General features: G+C 44.0%; 1 protein-coding gene across 2 annotated transcripts in view; it reads right to left on the reverse strand.

Moving 5' to 3' along the window:
* Positions 1–21,619, reverse strand: part of SRI (sorcin) — a 92,792-nt gene that overhangs the window by 32,624 nt on the left and 38,549 nt on the right. For both annotated transcript variants that reach the window (XM_085631173.1, XM_085631172.1), the window contains exons 2-3: positions 9,305–9,385; positions 1,308–1,377 (exon numbers count right to left, since the gene is read on the reverse strand). In XM_085631173.1, the coding sequence (XP_085487299.1) occupies positions 1,308–1,377; positions 9,305–9,385 (151 nt within the window). The remainder of the gene's footprint in view (positions 1–1,307; positions 1,378–9,304; positions 9,386–21,619) is intronic.

Here is a 21,619-nt window from a genome sequence, read left to right on the forward strand (position 1 = left end):
TTCTCAGGTCCACAACATTATTTTTCATGTTCCTAAATTGTTTTGATTTAAATTGATGGATGCACCCTGATTTAGGAATTTACGTCAGGAGTACATTTAGGAATTAACGTCAGGGGTACCCTTCGTTTTTCAAATCCTGGTAGCAGAGACACCACAATTTGAGTGTCGTCTGCATAAGATGTTGAGTGTTCATACTCCTCTGAGTCTATCTCACACCAACTATATATACACACACACACTAATTGCAATACGCCTTCATCATTTCGTGGGGCATAACCCTGGAAAGGGCCATCGTTGGCTTCCCCAATAAGGGTAACCTAGCATTTACATTGTGCACATGAGCAATGATTAGACGTTTTTTTTTCTCCATAGGAACGCTAGTAATCCCCTGTAGAGTGATTGCAACGCCGCACCTGTGAGGCGGCATGTCGTGATTTCTCAAGCTACATCGGCGATTAGGCATTAATAATGGACCTGCTTCTGTGCAATGTAGTAATTAATGGGGCAGTAAGTGTTTTAGTATATAGCAAGTTTTGGCCAGGTTTATGCTCGCTCGCATGGCATGAAGGCGGGGAGAGGGTGTGTGAGCGCGCGCGCCTCACACAGAGGCAGGGAGAGGCCGATTATAAAGTCCAGCAAGGCGAAAGTCTGAACAACTCTGCCAAAGAGCTGCACTCCTGTACTCCAGGGCAAGACAGTCGACTTGGCACACAGCAGTAATCCGCCTGCAATCTCTCGTTAATAAGGCATGGCAACTGATAGCGTTTATGGTACAGAAAGCTCTTAGCCTTGAGAAAAGAACGTAGTCATGACCTTTGCTCGCTCGTTTTTTCTCCCAAGCAACAACTTCACAGCAGTTAGCTGCGAGATGCTAAGAGCAAGACACACAAAGGAACACGACGCACGCCCACGCCGAAACGGTTCTTGAAGGGTTCTTTCAGTCATGTCTAATGGGCTGCCTCGCCCAGGGGTTGTAAACCATTTGCCGACAAGCCTCCAAGTACAGTGCACATTCACTCCCAGAGGAACCGCGGTGTTCCTGGAATGCTTCCGCAGTACGTAACTCCACGCTCAGATTTCACTAATGTATTCGAGCAACAGGAAAAACCAGTTCCTGTTCACGAACAACAAGACTCTAGGGTTAAGCTAAAAATCACATGCACAAAGGTTTAAGGAGGAACAAAACACACGCTGCGTTTATCTGATGAAGCAATACCAATTCCACAAGAAAAATGAAAATCTATTCATTTAAAGCTGCAGCACGCATGGACATGAAGAAAGGGCGCGCAGAATACATTTGCACTCACGTTTGTAGGAACCAGAAATGCCGGACTGAGTCAGGCACCTTTGCAGCTCATCCGCATCTATTTGTCCATCCTGAAAAGGCAATAAAAAGGCGATTACAGACTGAAAGCAAGCCTTCCCAAAGTACAAGGTATCCCATCCATTTTGTATGCAAAGCTCCAAAGAAGGGTTTCAAGTTGCAATGCATTATATCAGCGATTACATTCAGCAAGCATAGCATTGCAACTCAGACCTTGGAGGACGCGAGTACACAGATGATCCCACAAATGCCATAAATAAAAACAATAAATGAGACTGGCACCTTTCTGTGGATAAAACTGTTGAAAGTTTGCTTACACAGGTTAGCTTACTGGGGATCCAAGGGTCAGCGGCGAGTTCCCTCAACATCATCATGAGAAAGCTGAAGCTGTCCTTTAGCGTCAACATCAATGCACTTCAATTCTTTAGAGCCCCTTACCGTATCAGGAGTTGCCTTTCTATTCTTTTCTTGGTGTCATGCTCCTCAAGTCAGATCAAGACCCTGGCTAGCCTCAGCAGTTAGTAAGGATTTCACCCTCCCATGAGGGATTAAGGCTTGTAGTTGCATCATCTCCGGGCCTACCGTAACGACTCCGTGACTGGAGGAATTTCCTTTAGGCTCCAAGATTTACCATATGGAGTCTTTGCAACGGTGTAAAGCTTTAGGATCGCCGTTTAACACCAAGCCTTGGGGATGGCACCTTGTGAGATGCTTGACAACCCCCCTCCCCCCCCCCCCCCCCGCAAAAATCACCACTCGTGCTAGCTCCACCATATGAAAGTACATGCCACCCCTCTTTGGCCTCATGCTTAGTAAGCAGGAAAATGGTAATTCCAATTTGAAACACATGCACCACATCCGTTATCCAGTTCTTACTAGGCGGTCTACTCAGGAGACACACACTGTCTAATGAAGCCAAACCCCAGACAGCTTCATAACCTTATGCATGCTAAGGTGAACCCTCTTCCACGGCAGCTCAACGTGATCCAGTCCCCAACATTTCATGTGTGGGATAATATTTTACAAGATTAGTTTAAAGTTCCCCAACTGAGTAGTTGGGTTGGTTTGACTCCCTACATTGTATGCTCTATGGGACCACTCCGATAGAATGTAAAGTCATTCCCCCAGTGGATTACAAGTGTCTCTGATTTATGCCATCCCCGGTATCAGCTGGTGCACTTAAGGTGCCAGCATGGCACAATGTATCCTGGGGTTCTCACCAAGGAGAGCTCAATGATAGAGAACCTGGGGTTAATTCTTTTTACTTTGAGTCGGGCCCTGTCCTGGGTCACAAAGAAGTCCCTGATCATCCACATGACAGACGCCTCTGAATGTCAACAAAACAAGAAATGATCACACCCGTTACACAGAACTTTTAAGGTAATTAATGTAAGGGTCCAGTCTGAGAGAGTCTTGGAAACTGAAGGTCAAATTTGTTTAAATTGTGGTACTTCAATAAAACAAAACCTTGCACATAATTTTGGAGATTCCATGCTCATAATTTGGAACACAATGCAGTTTTGGAAATTAAGACATTACCACATACTTGCTGGAGCATACGATAGCAACCATCCTCTGACAATCAGGTCTTCACATGCAATTCTAAACAGGAATGGTTTGTATCATTTGTAATTACTGTAACCCAAGCCCGCGCACAATAACGTTAACGATTCAATCATAGCAACTGGAATCTAAAATATAATTCCAGCACCAATGGCGCTACCCAAATCCTTGCGTTTGCCTTGTTCTCCCTAAGTTGGAAGTATACGCCCAGACGTGGGTGGGTCCCTTCCTCACTCTGCCACTGGATTCAAGCTAGCCTGGCTGATGAGGGGTGTTAACCCCGAAGCCGGTCCCAGGATGCTTGTCTCCAATCCAGGGAAGACATGGCTTGGCAGTTCGGGCTGGACTATTCCCATGAGGCACAGGGTCAAGACGGATTTGCATATGGCTGGGTCTGACCTGGGGTGGCGAAGTGAGCTAAAGAACGATGACTGATTCAACTGCAACAAAACCATTCTGCATTACCATCAGGCCTTCAACGTCAGACTTTGGCAGACATGATTTTTGTTGTTACTGACATTGCCCAATTCCTGCCAGAGGATCCTTTCAGTTTCCGGTTCAAATACCCAATTTGTAACTGTTAAATTGTCACCTTTCTATTTAAAATAGCACCTCTCAGGAGGCCCTCCCTAAAAGCAGCAGTGGCAGCCTATCCATGACAAGCATACATACAATACAATCCCAGTGTTACTGGCCTCAGGAGATTCCTGCCAGAGGCTTCAATGATAGCCCTCTGCAATCCCAGTCTTAACATACCATCTACTACAGAATTAACTTGTAAATGCTGGTCACTGGAAACTAACAAAAAGTTAGCATCAAGGCAACTATATATTAAAGTACTAACAGGATGCAATAGCATCCCTTGTATAAGAATCAGGGTTTAACGCATCTTAGACTCAGTTGTCCCTGCTTTGTAATTCACTACAACAAACTCTGCACACTCCGTAACTCCTTGTATCAGATGACTGACGCTGGAACAATTTTCACATTCTTTGTAATTTGCTGCAATTGTTAGGCACACAATTTCTTGGGCACTCCATAGTAATCAATGTAAATTAAATATAGTAGTCCACGATACTGGCATTACCCGATCTCCAACATCAGAGATTCGGGTTCAGGCATACCAATTATAGCAAGACCAATTTGAACACAATTGTGATTACAACACCTAGAAGCTTCGTAGATTCAATAATCATCTTTGGAAACAAAATATTTCTTAGAAAACTTTGTTTGCATGTTTCAGTTCACATTCTAGTTGACGAATTATATTATATTAACACTCCTATGGGATTCATATCGAACATAGTCTTTACAATGGCCATATTGTCATCCGCAATTGGCTCAAAACCTTCTTTGGGTGGCTCTCAGACATATTTGAGCCAACCCCTACATACCAGGGTGGGTGGAAAATTAATGCCATAATATAATTCACTGTTTGAGTCCTCTTTCCCACATCAGAGATGGTACTTCAGATAATTGCGTTTCATTGAAATGGAAAAGTAGACATTTATTTTTCTTTGAGGAGTGTTTGCTACATCGGCCAGCAATATGATCTGTGCTGGAAGAGGTTGTCAAGACCAGTGCAATGGTCCTTTTATTAGGTTGAAGTCTACCAGACAGAGCAGCTGTCTGGTTTACCAAAGTCATCTTGGAGACATTCCAAAAGCTTCCCTCGATTCACATTTTACTGGTTGCTCACCATTGGCTTTGTGGTTTGTAACTCACATTTTTATGGCTTTCCTTTTGCTGGTTTTATTAGTTTTAGGTTGTCCAGGGTGAGTGTGTCCCTCCCAAGGAGTAAAAGCTTTTTTCACAGCAAATCACCTTGTATTCTTCCAAGAGTGCTCCTTTTTGTAAGCAGTCCTGAAAATCTTATTCTCATGTTGTCACATTTACTGAGCATTCAAAGACAGAGGTCAAATGCCAGGCGCGGTCTTCCACGGGATCTTGGTATTTAGGTTCTTGGACTTCAAAGTGAGAAGATGTGTGTCAATTACTACACTAGGTGATGCCATTTCCATACATTGTGCGCTGTATAGTTTGACTAGTAAAACTATCTGTGCGAATGGAATGGTCATTTCAATTGAAAATGTGTCGTCGAATGGCAGTGAGCTACCATGCATACTCCACTACACCACTCTGCGCCACTGTACAACTCCACTTTACACCACTCCGCACCACTGTACTCTATGCCAGAACACTGTTCTCAATCCCACTGCAGTATGCGCCACTCTAATCTAAAACAATCTACTCTGCGCCACTGAACCCTGCACTGCTGCACTCTATGCGGCACCACTAATCTAGGTTACTGCATTCTACAATACGGCACTGTAAGCCCATAAATTCTATGCCATTGCTCTGTGTCACTGCACTATGTCACTGTACTCTGCAATACTCTACTCCAGTCCATTTTACGTCACTATACGCAGCAACTACACGACTGCACTCCTGTACTCAATGCCACTGCACTCTACAACAATACACTCTACGCCACTGTACTCTGACACTACTCTGCACTACTGCATACTATGCCAATGCACTTCACTCCAATCTGCTTCATTCCACTTTACACCACTGAACTCCAAGGCCCTATATTCTACTTTGCAACACTGCACTACGTGCTACTCTACTCTACGCCACTGCTCTACAATGCTGCATTGTACGCCCCTGAATTCTATGCCACGGCATTCTACACCACTATACTCTGCAACACTAAGCCAATGCACTCTACACCAGTCTACTCTGCCACTTCACTGAACGCAACTCCACTCCAATACAGGTCACTCTGCCACTCCACAACACACTACTCCACGCGACTCCTCTACGCCACTAAATTTCAGCCATGCAGAAGAGCAGCCATGCTGGTGTACAACATGGCTAAAACACATTGGCAAAGCCAATAGCTATTACATAAGCAAGACTTACTGAATTTGTCAAAGCTTGCTCTAATAGCAACGATTTTCTAAGTCCAGTGCCTACTTTGTAAAAGGGCCCACATTTTTCTCCATAGCCTTCCTATTACCAAGGCTGTACAGCCTTTAATCCACTCCATGCCCCTTCCATCCACCACCATAGACTTCCGGTTTCCCGATATCAACCATGCAGTTTATTTTCCATGCCTACGTTCTTCCTTTGTCTGGTCTCATTATCTCTTTTCCTCCTTTACCCTTAGTCTACCCCCTTTCTCCTGTTCTGGATAAAAGTCTGATGATGCAAATTAAGTCCTGGTCTACAAAATGCTTGCTGTTGGGCCCGACCTGCATTAATTGGTTCAAATTAAGGACTAAATCCCTCAGCTTCTCCTGTGTAAGGTAGCACAACGTAACCTCTTCACTGTAAACCTAGAACTACATCAGATTATCCCAAAGCAATATATCATCAATGCCACCCCTGAACAACTGAACCAGTGCTCAAGAAAGAAGCAATGACCCCTAGAGCAGCAGAAACATGACTGGTGGAATATCTTATTTGATGCTCGAACTTGGATGACTCTGGTGCATCTCACAGGCAACAACATAGACCTTTAAAAAAATAAAAACACTGCAGGGCGAAATGCATGACTGAATCAGCAAACAAACCATTTTGTTAAATGAGGGTTCCAATCGGTTAGATTGTTTTAAAGCCAACCTTCATCTTATTTGCATGTGCTTGAGGACTTGGGTCTTTGAACTCCGTGAACAATACGTCTATAGGCATTAGGTTGTCCATTGTTGGAATACCAATTCATTCGGCGAAATCTGAGCAATGCCTGGTTTGCGGTCAGTAACAATGCTGAGAATGAAAGCAAAGTTGTAAAGTGTGAACTGGGATACTGATGCCAGCTTTGAAGGTTTATGGTATCATCTACTGTTGTCCAAATTATGGCTTACATTTAATCAACCTCATGAGGATTAAATGCAAAGTGGACCGGACAGGATCGGAGCCCCCTGCCCTGGAGGTCCCACACACACCGCGCGCCCTGCATTGGATCATTACGTCCGCTCCGCCGCTTGAACTGGCTACAGTGCAGCTCACTTATGCTTCCTGCAGGTAAGGAGTAAGCCTCTGATTTTAGTAACAGGTCTGCTACCTAGCCAAGAGTGAAGTGATAGTCGTGGTGAGCATGACTAATTTGACCAAGTCTACTAGCAACTCTATAATCCTTGTTAGCTTACCAACAGATTAGCTTTCTGGAGGGGACTGTCCGATTTGACCCCATAACCAAGTAACTTTTTAACCTTAAACAAAAGGAGCATTCCATAACCTAGCGCAACAACAAAGCCTTATGTTAGTGACAATAGGGTGTACCTCAGGAACCTTGGTACCCTGCCACAGATAACCTTTAAATGGCTGCCTGACCCAGGACCCAGGACCCCAAACGTAAAGTATTCACTGTAATTGATTAACCAAAGATTTCATGAACAATCCCGTTCAGTACAAAGTTGCGTGTGTACTCATCAAAACTAGCTTATTCGCTTATACCATATTTTGCTTACCTCTAATCCGCTGAAGGTTACGTGTAACAAACTTTGAACGATTGAAGCACCTTAAAAACATGCAATGAACAGACCTTGTGTGTAACAAGGCAACAAGGACAGTGGTGAAAAAAAACACTTCAATGCCGTTTAGGAGAAATTTGCATTTTGCCAATCATAATGATCTTTTTCACCTTTATCATCTATTTGCTTACCTCCAAGCTGTTGTGCTATTTAGAATGCATCTACCAATCAGATTGAAGAGCACCATAAGCTGATATGCATTCCATATCTTTAGCAATTCGCACGATCCAGTCTGAGAACGAATACGGCCACAATGAGGCTTGTCCTTTAAATGCCAACTTGACAATGCCTGAGGCGAGGTCTGGCAAATCAACAAAAATAACTGGTCCCTACTCAGTGAAGCATATATTTACCGGGAACAAACGCAACTGATTTATTTATATTAGTACTGTAGTAGTCTGGTGTTAAATACCATGAAACCCACAATCACATTTAAAGTGCAAAGCAAACTCATCAAGATGGCGCCTGAGTTTCCCCATGCACATCTAACATGTCCTCCCCTTAGTCCCTTGCTAAAAGTAAGATGGCAGCACCTATGAGCACCAGAAGCTTGAAAAACAAGAGGACTGCCCAGAGTGTAGCCACAGCAAACTGAACGGCAACAAACTGGCGTGACACAAATTGTCGTACTTCGTTAGGCACTTGTCCCTATGACGGCTGCCCATTCTGAACCAAAAGGTGGTGGCTGGAGGGTTACTTGGAAGATGGGATGTTGGGGGGCGAAGGTGGGGGTGGGGGGGGGGGGGGGTCTATGCCAACTAATGCTGCCGCCATCAGATAGGAGCAGAAAGTTTCAACACTGTTGCTGCGATACATTTTTAAGACCCATTGTATTGCATTAAGCCCCCCATTGAAGACCTCAGACTGCACACGGGAAAAGATTGACCACCGACCCTGGAGCACCAGAAGTGACAGCCATCCTCAGGAGACTGCTTCACTAACCAGTCTTTGATCCACAGCAGATTAGTAGATGCATTGAATTAACTCAAGGCGGAAAAGCCAGAGAGGTCATTCGGAGGGGTGGCGTTTCAGGGTCACGGGTGCATTCATAAACAGACTAGGGTTATAGGTTAACCTTCTTTTCAAAGGTCATTATACACCCCAGCCTACCAACAGTCAGCTAGAAGCACAGTGTGGTGCGTGATATGGCGAGTGTGGTAGAAGCCCTACGTCTCAGAGTGCCACGCATTCACCAGGACAGCACAGAGAGAAAAACGGGGTCCAACAGCTCTCCTTAGCCGGGGGTTAGAGGCATAACACGTCCAAGACCGAGAGAAGCACCCTCGGCTCACTTGGCCACACACACACCGCTATAGACAAAGCTCAGACTGCGCCGACCACTGCCACAGTGTTCCCCACTGCCGAACAGAATGCAGACCACAAAAACGACACTGCCCTACTTGCTGACCCATGGCCTTATCCTACCCACTCCGGATACAGTAAGGCAAAAAACAGAGGAGGAGTCTTCTGTAACTATGGTAAGCTTTTAAGGATGAACTGCATAAACTATCTTGCACAATAGCAGCACAATTATGCGGTCTAATATTGCCCTGCGGGAGACACTGCCAGCTGCACTGGTAGGTAAAAGCCCTTGCTTCCAGCACAAAAACACCAGAACCTGCTGAAGCTGTAAAGCAAAGGGGACTTTCATGAAAATTAAATTTGACATAGTCTATGGAAGGGAGGCTGAATCACAAATGTTGGGAGGAGAATTTCATTTTAAAACTGGGACAAAGAGTACGCTATCACTGCTAAAGAGACAATATTTTGGTGAACAAGGCAGTGGTGGCGATAAACATTTTCAATGTAAAAAGTAGTCGGAACCGTGTTCTAATTTTTCCACAGAAACAAGTATTTCTACATTTTAAGCTCAACTCACCTGACCAGAGACAGCAGCAAAATATTGATACATGGGATCTTGAGGTTGACCGTATGCAGGTCCTCCCGGAGCACCGCCATACTACAGGGAGGAATGAAGAACAACCACTATAAGTACACCCGCTCCTTTTATAAAGCATCCATCTTACACAACATTCATCATTAAAAGCACCAATACATTCAATAAAGGCCTAGCTAATTAAAGCGAGCACAAGCAGTTTTTATTTTGGAAAAAAGGAAAACACATCAGCTTGGTACAATACATGTTGCTAGACTTCAAAACCAAATGGAAAAGTTACTACTGCATATAAGAAATGCACAGTTAGAGTAAAGCTCTCAACATTATTTTAGGATGGAGTCACAAAAAGATCAAATCAGTTTGTGATAATTCTCCTTAAAAAGTAGTAATTCTTCCATAGTTTAGTAGCTGAAAATACGATTCTGAATTCACATTTAAACACTACAGAAGCAAGAAAATGTTATGTCATATTCTCATTGGCATAGGTGTTTTTTTCAATTACGTAAATGGCCCAAGTATTTGTAAAAAAAGAAAAGAAAAAAAGTATATACTGCTCCAAAAGTTGTCCACCTTCAAGTAGCACTCGGCCAGCAGCTTGGTTTATGTGTAGGTAGGGACGGGGATCCGCTTGTAGGAGCCGCTCCGTAGTGGATTTGCCTGACGCGTTTCGAAGCTCCATATGCTTCTCTTCAGAGGCTTTAACGGAAGCGGTGTGCGCAACCACTGACCCACTTCACCATTTTCCATATGACACACCCACCAATGGGAGGCTCAGATGAGACTGTGCATTGTGGGAAGTGTAGTGCGGAGAGCACACAATCAAGTCCTGTATGGACCCTACAAGCGGATCCCCGTCCCTACCTACACAAACCAAGCTGCTGGTCGAGTGCTACTTAAAGGTGGACAACTTTTGGAGCTATATATATATATATATATATATATATATATATATATATATATATATATATACACACACACACACATAACCTACTGGCGGTCGCCGGTAGTTATAGTTAGGACCACGTTTCCATAGGAAATCCGCAACATTCTATTTTGAATAACTTTGGCGCCGGTCGACGAATCCTCGCGAATTTTTCAAAATAGGTGGGGCGCTACGCTCCGCTCCTACCCTGAAAGTCTCGGGGGGGGATTCGTCAAGCGGGGGCTGAGATAAAAGGGGGGGTCCCAAAACACGTTTTTCCCATGCATTTTTCCATAGGACCTTTAGACAGGGCTACAGCCCGAGCGGCTGAACAGAATTACTAGAAATTTGGCAGAGAGGTAGTCCTCAGGTCAAGGAAGTGCCTTTTGTAGGTTTGGTTTAAATCTGTTCAGTAGATTCTGAGAAAATAGCCTTTAAATCAATATATATATATATCTGAGCCAGCTTACGGTGCGCTCACGGTACGCTTACCGTACGGTGGCGTGCGCGATTCTGATTGGCTCTTAGATCTTAGTAAACGTTTGAATCGGCCGAAACCAGGAAGCGGCGGCCGCCATTTTCTCTCTCGCACTGAGAGGGATTTTTAAAATATAAAGCCCAAAAACATGTAAAGGGGCTGTTTAGACAGCTCCCACACACATAGCCATGTTGAGGGAGTCCCCAAAGATCCCCCAATGCCAAAAACGCAATTTTTATTTTTTCGGTAATTTCGCCGATTACGCTTACCGTACGCGTACGGTAAAAAATTAAAAACAAAAAAAAATTATCCAGACTCTCTCCACCCCGTGTGCAAATGGTGCCCAAAGGGCACCATTTGTGCATGGCTTATAAAATATACGAAAAATTAAAATATTACCTTTCAAAACGAAGTGCATCATATGTCCTCCATGTGCGCACGGTGCGCGAAGCGCATCGTGCGTACATGGCCCATCTAGCGTAACGTGCCCACCGTGCGTGCACGGCACTAACTGCGTAAAGTGGGCGCGCGGTGCGCGAAGCGCACCGCGTGCTCACTGTGCGCGCACGGAACGAACTGCGTTAAGTGGGCGCGCACGCCACGAATGGCGTAAAGTAACTTAGCATTTAAAAAAACCGTACAAATTCACTGAAAAAACCATAGGTTTCACACATGTTATAGTTAGCGGAAATTTTACTGATAAAAAACCGATGAAATTCCCCCGTTCTAGTTAGTGCAGGCAACTATAACTCACGCGACCGCAATCTTCTGCTGATGACATATGTGTCTTTGGGCAAATAAGTGTCTAAATACAGTATTAGCATCAGCAGAAGATTGCGGTCGCGTGAGTTATAGTTGCCTGCACTAACTATAACGGGGGAATTTCATTGGTTTTTTTATCAGTAAAATTTACGCTAACTATAACATGTGTGAAACCTATGGTTTTTTCAGTATATATATATATATATATATATATATATATATATATATATATATATATATATATATATATATATGATCCTTGCCTACACGGCGCCACTGCTGTGGCAGAACAAAACCAGCGCTTTCATTCGGAACCCTATTCAGGGTAATTGAATACTTACGAAAGAAGTCATGGGAACCCCACTCAGGGAACTACTTGTACCAGCATCCTCCTGTGCACTAAGCAACACCCACTAAGGGCAGGAACTCTACAAAATGGTGTGCTGGTTTGTTCCAAAAATTGACTTTGTAAAGCAGTCGCCCATGAAGAAGAGGTAACATCCTCGAAACGCGTCGGCGAAAAAGACTGTAATCCCGGATCTTGCTGGTTGCTGTATTTTAAATAAACCGTTGGTGTGTATCAGTGGTTTACAGCAGTGGTGTGTGCCTCCGGACAAGCTTGGGCACTTTGAGGTAGGATATATATATATATATATATATATATATGCAAAAAAGAAGCAGAGAACTCTGGGTAGTTCTCAAGTTTAGGTGGAAAGCAGCTCCTGTATGGAGCACTCTCAACACCAGCGACACTCTAGATCTGCTCACCTCAAATGTCTGTTTTTCTATCAAAATCTTTAAGCATAGGATTAGCACAGTGCCATCCACGCCGAGATAGAAAAGGACAAAGTCTTTTGCCATTTATACAGCAAAGTCTTTAAGCATAGGACTAGCACAGTGCTGTCCTTGCCGAGCTGTAAAATGACAAAAGCCAATTACCACTCCAGGCACAGTATCACAGCTATATCTATATCTATATAGATAGCTTTTTCTCTCTCCCTCTCCCTCCAAACCCCCCCCCCCCCCCAGTGTGCCATTTTCAGAAAAATACTGCCATGAAAGGCTACAGTTGCTACAGTAAGCCACCAATCATAGCTGAAGTAAACTTGAGATAACTGACTATACTACCATAAATGTTAACTTTGTCTTATGGAGGAATATGGAGCAATTTAAGTGACCGCCACAATATAAAAAATTAACTAAATCAGACTGAGAAAATGCCCTTTTGCATGGAAATACCCATTTTTGCTGAACTCTATTGCTGCTTTTTAAGACTGCACACCGAGGTGCTGCAGTCCAATGCGGAGGGTATATGCTCCGACTCATCAAACATGTAGAGGTCCTTTTAAATAAAAAACAAAAAACAAAAACCAGACCTTTTAGCCTAGAAAATAGGGGCGCTAGTATTTAAAAGTGGGACATGTAGGAATGTAATGTTACCATGTCCCTACAGTGACAAACCTTGCTGTGGCTGACCCAGAGAGAAAACTGGGAAGCAATATTAAATAGTCTCAATGAAGCCTTTAAATTTCAGTTTAAGATTCTTGGGGACACTCTAAATCTTCCCTAAAATAAGAGTGGCCCTCAACTGGGCTCCACAATTTGAAGTTGAGGAGGTTGCCCCCTCAAACTCTTCGGCCAAGCCCTGACTGATAGACAAAATCACAACCATTTTGGGGGCAGTAGTTGTGCTTCATGGACGTCCCGTCGAAACGTAACCCAGTGGTTTCTGGAACAAATTGAGGCCAATAAGGTTTTACAAGTTTATCAGTTCACAAGGATTTTCACAAGCTATACGTGCATGGGATTTGCAATAATGATCATGCACATCAGAACCTGTGCAACAGACGACAGCTCAAAATTACATTCCAAACATTGGTTGTTTAGGTAATCAACTAACCGCAAACAGACTTGTGTTATACATAAAGTGTAAGATAGAGGAATGGCTGCTGCCCATAAACAAGCAAGTACAGCTCTTCGGTCTATCCCACCCTTCTCCCTCTCCGGCTTGGTCTCCAGACCTGTGCGAGGTGAGCACACCAGGCTTCCAGTGAGAGCAGGCTTCATAACCTGCTGCTTCAGAGCACTCGCCGCCACAGCACAGTCGGGTAGAAGGGCAAGGGAAGCATTCTTCTTACTCTGGAATAGTAGACTGGCTCTGCAGGGCACTGGGCTGCTGCCCAGCTAAGGACGACTCAACATAAAAGGTCTAACTCAGAGAAAAACAGAAATCTAGGAGGCCTAGCTGCACGCTGTTAAGATGCTTCCAGAATGTGAAAATGAGCAGTCAGTCTGCTCTATTGAGGGCATACGAATGCAAAGCCCTCTGTGATTTTCAGGCTAAAGTATATATATATAAACGAAATATGTCCACAGCCAAAACCGGCTTCCCTCGGAAATTATGGGATTCATCCCGCTTTCTAGGGGACAATATACAGCATTTATGCAATGACACAGTAATTATGTATGGAACTTGTAATTGTAATTTTTCTTGTCATACAAAGTGTATTTAAACTTATTTACCGCATATCGAAAAAACCAAAGTAGAAGGCAGTAACGCTAGTGAGGATGTTGTCTATGTCTATGATCTATGATCTCGTGATGTTGCACTGAAACTTTCACAACCAAAAAAAAGGTACACGGGTATAAAAAGAGTTGGCGGACAGCATTTCCGCATGTGAACAAGGATACTGTGATATCCGAAACGCGTCGAAAGCTGTATATTTAAAATAAAGACCTGACATTGCCACGAAGAAACGAGGTGTCCGTGACTCTCTCTTCGCTGTTTGCCGGATGGGAAGCGGGAAGAGTTGGGAAGTTGTTTCTAAATATATATATATATATATATATATATATATACACACACACACACACACACACACATACATACATATACACACACACACACACACACACACACACAGCAACATATTTTAAGGGCACTAAAATGTATTTGGACATCTAGAATGACTGCCTTTTGCGCTAGAGAATGCAGTTGTGTACAAAAGAAACGTTCTCCCACTTATCCGGTTTGCATTTATCCAGTGCAAGAGCATTAAAAATATCTGTGGGAACCTAGAAAGAACGTTCCGCATCACATACTGTAATAAAAATGGATCAGTGACAGCTGGGTAGGAGTATCAATCCGCGGTACGACTTTTTAAATCGGCATAGTATGTGCAGCCGGCGTTTATTTTAAAGTAACACAAAAGCGCCCGTTTATCAATGTCCTTTTCACCCTCGGCACCAGGATGTTTTTTATAGCGGTCTGGCCTGGCCACAATGGCAGGAAGGCCTCTCCCAGGCTCACTGAAAGGGACTGCCTCTTTAACAGAAGCGGCACCCCGCCTCGCCGTCCTGGAGAGCTCCACCGGAAGAATAGAAACCAAACGCAACCCATTCAGAGCTGAACCCCGACTCCCAGAGGCGTTAGGACATCAGTCAGGGGAAATGAGCGTGTTCTTCACTGGGAGGGGTAAAGTATTGCACTACATTTCACAACACGATAAGCAACAGCACGTCACCCTCCAACAGTAAATCAGTAACGCAACCACTAGCTTGTGGAAGACATTTCAAAACGAAACGTTAGTTCAATTAAGTTACAACAAACTTTAATTGCGCCAGCAGGTGCGTGTGGTGAAGAAGGAACTGTCCCAGGCAAAAGTTACCCGTAGTAGGATACAAGCCATTTGAACTGGTGGCGTGCTGTTCTGTCGCTTTTGCCCGGTTTTCCTGTAACATTCGGGGTTTTTTAGTAGTAATGCAAAACGCTATCACAAGTACGAGCAAGGATTTAGCTATTAATTTGCAACGTTTAAGGGGATGAAAAAGTCCTTAATCCCGCAGGACTGTAGCAAAAGCGGGTTTCTCTTGCTGCGTGACACAAAAGAGGTTTGAGATGAGCTACAAGCAGCGATTAGTAAAATGGACCCATTTCAAATGGTAACAAGCACTGGCATAACCAATAGGTCTCGTCTTTGGGACCTTAAAAGTGTTTAGCCATGACACACATCCGAATAGCCAAGGTGTCACAAAATCCAAAATAATTATATGAAAACGGTCTGATATTATCAACTAACGTCCGGAGTGTAGGCTGAAAGGACGCCTCAGGCTGTAGGGTCATGAGGGTCAAGACTAGCCGGAGGAGAAAGGGGATGGGGAGCTCCGATATGGATGGCGGTGGAGGACTTCCAGCATGTAGTGGTGAATAAGTCAGAAAGCGGAAAGGAATATATAATATGTTTGCGGCATTGCTTCATTACTAACACAACCAGTGCGTTCGTAATGAGAAACGCTACAAGGTGGATATTGGCACACGGGCAACAAAGAAAGCCTTGGCTCAAAGCCGGATGCTTTAGGTGTACCATCCCCTAGAGGTTACAGTCACAGACCTGCAGTGGTTTCTTCCCCGTAGCTCCGGATGGCAGAACTATGCGTATGTTGACACAAGTGTTTGCTGGAGACAGGTGTACCCTGGCAAAAATCAGTGTAGCCAGCCTGGTTTTTGGGTTATTTTCTTATGTTTTGTTTAAGTAAGCCTGGGATGTGTGCTACACTCACCATGCCAATGACTCTCATAGGAAAAAAGGCATGCCTACCGAAACTCACCTTTAGTTCAATCTTTCAGGGTTGCTCAGGCCATTCTGACATGATTACACAGGTACAGCTACTTTGACTTGCGTTAAAAGTGTCAGTCGTAAGGCACACATAAGCACACTCCGCCATTAAAATGGCACAAGCAAACTAGAAACTTGGCAGCTAGGTTACTGTTGAGGCAATACAAAACCTAATGTTAATGATTCGTGCGATGCAATAACCATGGCTGAAAGTGTATCCTCTACAGACCTGATCACAACTACCCGCGAGCCATTTCTTTCGATCCCACACCCCCTGCCCCAGTCAAACACTCACTGCACTCAGCTCTCTATGTCCATTGTTTTTCCAGTGGACTAGCAGCTGTGACTGGCCTTCTGTCTATGACAACAATCTCCTTCAAATAAACAGCTGCCCTACTGGATTTTATTGCATGGGACTGAAATCTGCAACACATCAAGTATTCGTGTTTAAAATCCCGAAGCAGAAAAGGTTGCCATCCCAGCCTCAACTGCCAAAACCTATGATCTTCCGTCAAGGCGCGATGACTTAATAAACAAGCATTGGCATAGCCAATAGGTCTTGCTTTTGGGACCTTATAAGTGTTTAGCCATGCAACAGTTGCTTAACTAAATACTTATAAAGGTCCTAAAAGTGGGACCTATTGGCTATGCCAATGCTTGTTTATTACTACTCTGTAGTAATGGCGGCGCACGGGAGCCATTACTACATAGAAGTAATAAACAGGGAAAAAAAGCAAAGAGAACATCAAAGCAAAAGTGAGGCAAGCGCGCCCATGCACTGTAGGTCTAGGCTACAGTGGTAGCACTTTGAGCCCTCACAAAATGTCACGCCAGACCAGTGCATGCGCTGGATCAGGCGAGACCTAAAAAGGGGCAGGGCAGCTATGCCCTTCTACAGTGCCGCAACAGATACAGACAAACATTTTTTTTACTTAAAGACCATTTAAATATTCCCTGTGCAACATTAAACACTACTTTTCAGCTTTCGGTGAATTAATAGCCTGTAATATGAAAAAGAGTTTGTAGTAAAATCGCTGATCATAAAGTAAAGGGTTTCTAGTACCAAATGTAATGTAATGTGTGCTGCTTATCACACAGGTTTGAAACTCCCACAGACGGATCACATGGGCGCGTATTGCGACAGTCACAGTGTCGTTCTCCTGGTAACCCCTCCTGCTCGGCCTCCCAGATTCAGTTTTGTTTCTCTTGTTAACATATGACGAGCTGAGAGAAGAAACTACTCCCACGACCATGAAGGCAGGCAGTGAATGAAGTGGAGAAAGAAGAAGAACAAGAGAGTGAGACTCTGATCATACAGAGACAGGAGAGCAAAGCCCTACAGCGGTAACTAGGACTCACTGACCTGAAGTAGACTCACTACACTAACACCCTAGAAGCGTGGCACGCAGCGACCAGAGTAAAGAGCCCAGCCGGCTAACTCAGGTGTGAACATACTCTATGGACCCCAGAAACGATTGCCACACAACATTTCAAAACCAGCTACCACATGGACCCTGCTGTGACAGGCACGCCTGGCGTGGCAAGACTGCCAATGAGGAGGTCTAGCCCTCGCAGACTTCGAACACCTTATAGTTTTGTTTGTCTCTTTCTGTTCCAGCGCTCTGAAATAATGGCGTTTGTCACTTGTTGCGCCTTTTAAAAATCTCAAACAGTAATGATGCGTCTAACCTCACGTGTGAAGCACGCATGGACTTTAAAAACAAGCGCTAGTGTTCAGGACGAAATTAAAAGTTAAAACAAGTGTGCGTGCTGAAAGTTAAAGCGACCGCAAGCGCGCTACCAAGCAAATGCAAACCGCTCTTTTCAAGCACTTGTGCTGCCACCCACCTTGCGGGAGCGAGCAGCGGCGCGCAGGCCATCTGTTTCCAATTAGCATACTCGCTCCCGCAAGGTGAATGCCAGCACAAGCATGAGTGCTTGAAAAGGGCAGACCAATTTCTAAAGGTAATCGCCTAGAGCAGCGCGCTGACGCGGCGTGACCTAAAAAGCTATTATGGCAAAAGAAAAATGCATTCGAAGGGAAAATTATGGTCTTCTAATCCCCACTCCATTACCATGTTCTGGAAAAAGTGGAGAGAAAATACACTGCATGAACAGATAACAAACATGTATTAACAAATATTATGCTTTTTCTTCAATTAAAATATATTTTATGGTAACAAAATTAATTCTAAGCAACGTGCATTGTTCAGAAGGTCATGGTATAATCAATGCTTCAAAATCCACAAGAAGGAAGAACAAGCATTTGCAATGCAATCGGTCTCGCAAGAGAGAGTTAGAGCTATTTGCGTTGTAAATGAGAATGTCTTTTATCTACTTGTTTTGGAGTTTAGTGGATGTATGAATAGAGACACAGCAAGGCTGCGAAGTCTAACAGCATGCAAAGATATGTAGACCCTGTTCGTTGCAAGCTATCTTTTCAGAACAAAAATGTTTACACATAAGCAACCATGGTACTCATCAACTACTTTAATTTATGAGGCCGGTGGAAATGGCAATTTATTATGTTCTCACAAAAACAAAATGCAGCAAACCTTTTGATTGATGTTAAAGTTAATCAAACCAAACAGATTACAAACCCAAATAAATAGGTTTCTGGCACAAATGAAGCCTTGTATGAGTGAGTGTCTGCCTCAATGCTGTTTTAATGCGAAGATATTCAGATAAAGAAGAGAATTTGGCAAACAGTCAAAAACGAAGTGTGCAGAATGAGTTAGAATCCATTTAACAGAGCACAATTATTAGGATTGTGGCAGCAGTAGATGACGCCTCGCACATCATTAAGGAAGAGTGTGCATTTTGCTCTAAATGAACCTCCGATTTCCTAAATCCGCTTTATAAATTTGTTCACAGCACCAAAATTGCGCAGGGTTAACATCTCAGTTTAAATACTGTGTAAAGCGCAGCCCGGTTTGTAATTGATAAACTGATAATTATGTCACGTGACAAATAGGGCAGCAAACATATCAGAGCCCGTGCTGTTAAATTTAAACCCAGGTGAGCACACACAGTCAACCACGGCAGCTCATAGCGAAGTTTACTCGCAGCAGCATCGGGGCAACACTACTGCCCTCTCGTATGTTTCACTTAGAACACGTGTAATGCTAATAATTAGTTATTAGTGACCTGTAAGATGTGAAGTGCAATGTTGTATACTAGCGGGGGGGGGGGGGGTTTGGGTTTGGCAAACACATATGAGGAGCGTGGGGGAACAAAGAATGTGCAACGGAAGGAGGATGGTAGGATGGGTTAAGAGAAAGGAGGGGGTAGAGTGATAACATGTTAGCCAACCCAGTGACTAAACTGTTAGCAGAGGAAGAAGGAAATCTGAGTCTACAGTTGAAGGTTTGCATGCGTGAGGCTTGCAAATATAACTCCTAGCAGTCAGAGTTTTAAATAATTGGCACCTTTAGGCTGCCATAAGCCTGTGACTTTTCAAGGTGCATCGGCTCCCATACTCCAGTAACATGAGTGGGTCAAGATGCACTGCCACAGAGCTTCCCTTTATCCGGTTACACTTTTGTTTAGATTTTAATTTCTAGCGATCTGACCATCTCGTGCCTTAGGATCCTATCAGAATTCAGCAGAAATACGTTTACTTGTAGACAAAAAAAACCCGGACAGTACATGAGGGAGCAAGACAAGGACAGAGCGATCGAGGGTAAAAGAGAATAAGAGGTAAAAAAGAGAGAGCTAGGTGTAAGCCGAGAAGGAATGAGCCCTTACCTGCCGCTCAGTCTCAGAGGCCATGTCAGTGTCCAGCATCAGCGGGTCCACGGGAGGGTTGAAAAGAGGCAGCAGGCAGTGATGCTGCCTCAGAGGGCCCCACCAAGAGCACATTCGACATGGATACGACACCCAAAGAGCAGAGACCAAGATGGCAGTGCAGCCTTTAGATGTAAGGAGAAAGGCGGGTGCGCGTTGTGCTGCAACGCCAGGAGGGAATGCAAAAGCACGCAATGCGCGCATTGAGGGAGCCGAGCCGTACGCGTGCACATCTATCCTCCGTACGCACACAACTGCTGTCTCCTATGTTAACACCGTCAGCCCTACACGTGCACATCTCCGGTCTTGCCTACGCGTGCACATGTCCTGTCCCGCTTCCGAACACAAACAGACAATAGATCTCGCCAAGGCGAGCCGCGCATGAGCTGCGTCGCTGGGCCTCAAAAATAAATAAATTATATAGATATAGATATATTTATGGCGTCTGGGCACTTTTTCAAATAAAGAAATTGCACGCAGTCAAGGTGTCAGTTCTTTTCAGATTCCAGTGGCAGGGAATAGAGTAGAAGTGGTATGGTGGAGATATATATATATATATATATATATATATAAAAAATACACGCCTCACTAAAAACCAATAACTACAGATACTCATCATGTCATTTAGCAAGAGAGGCCCCCTTTTGCTTCTCTTGCAGGATGAATGGATTTTTTGTGCTTAGATTGAGGGTGAATGTCTCTGGAGGCCTCATAGGAAAGCAAATGACTGTCAGGGGTAGGTGGTAAGGGGTATTGGAAGTTCAATTAAACAATTACAATTGTTCAATTTGCTCAATACTAGTTTACAGGATTTGAATCTTTGTGACAGCAGAAGTGGACAAGACTAGTTCCAGATGTTTCCCCAATGCTAGGGATTGCCCCGACTACTTATCGGTAATCTTCATTAGTCTTAGTCCTACTCATCCTCGAACCAGTCCTTAATCATGAGGTTATGTGCCTAATCCCGGGACAAGAAACAAAACAGGAAATGCTACAAGCAACACACACACTTCACTTGGAACTAAAAGAGCATAGCTCTCCCCCAGTACTTCCTATAAAACCAAGCAACTGATCCAAAGGCCACTACTGCAGGGAGGGAGGGTGGGTGGGAATGAATAACTCGGTCAAGGACAAGTAGGACTAAGAGTACTGAAGATTACGGCAAGCAATCAGGGCATTACCTCTACATCCCTCATCCCAGACCTTAACCATGAAGAATGCCAAATCTGTATACAGGCCTTTTGATAGACAACACTCAAAAGATCCATACATGATGCCACACCAAGTGACTTGATGTAAAAAATAAAAAAAATAAAACCACCCTAACAATAATCATAAACCCCACTCAACCGTCAAATTAATACAGATTGTAGCAGTTCATGTAGGCTGTAATGCTTTACAAAAGCGTGCTCTGAAGCGCCAAGTTCCAGCTCTACAAATTTCCATTTAAAGGACACCTTGAGGTTCAGCCCAAGAAGCAGCTGCACTCCTTGTGAATCAGCCCAGCATGCTTAGACAGATTAAAGCTGGTATATACTAAAAGGCAATAGTATCTTTGATCCAGTAGCTCCGCGTGTTCTTGAGTGACTTCTTCCCAATGATGCCAAAATGTGACTAACTGGGATTTAGGTTTCCTGTAGTCTTTAGATCTGTCAAGGTAAACCAAGAAACCACGTTCAACATCAAGCAAACACAACCTACATTCCACTGCAGAAGAGGGGTTAGGAAAGAAA

The sequence above is a fragment of the Triturus cristatus genome, chromosome 10 (assembly GCF_964204655.1).
Source record: "Triturus cristatus chromosome 10, aTriCri1.1, whole genome shotgun sequence".
Classification (NCBI taxonomy): Eukaryota; Metazoa; Chordata; class Amphibia; order Caudata; family Salamandridae; genus Triturus; species Triturus cristatus.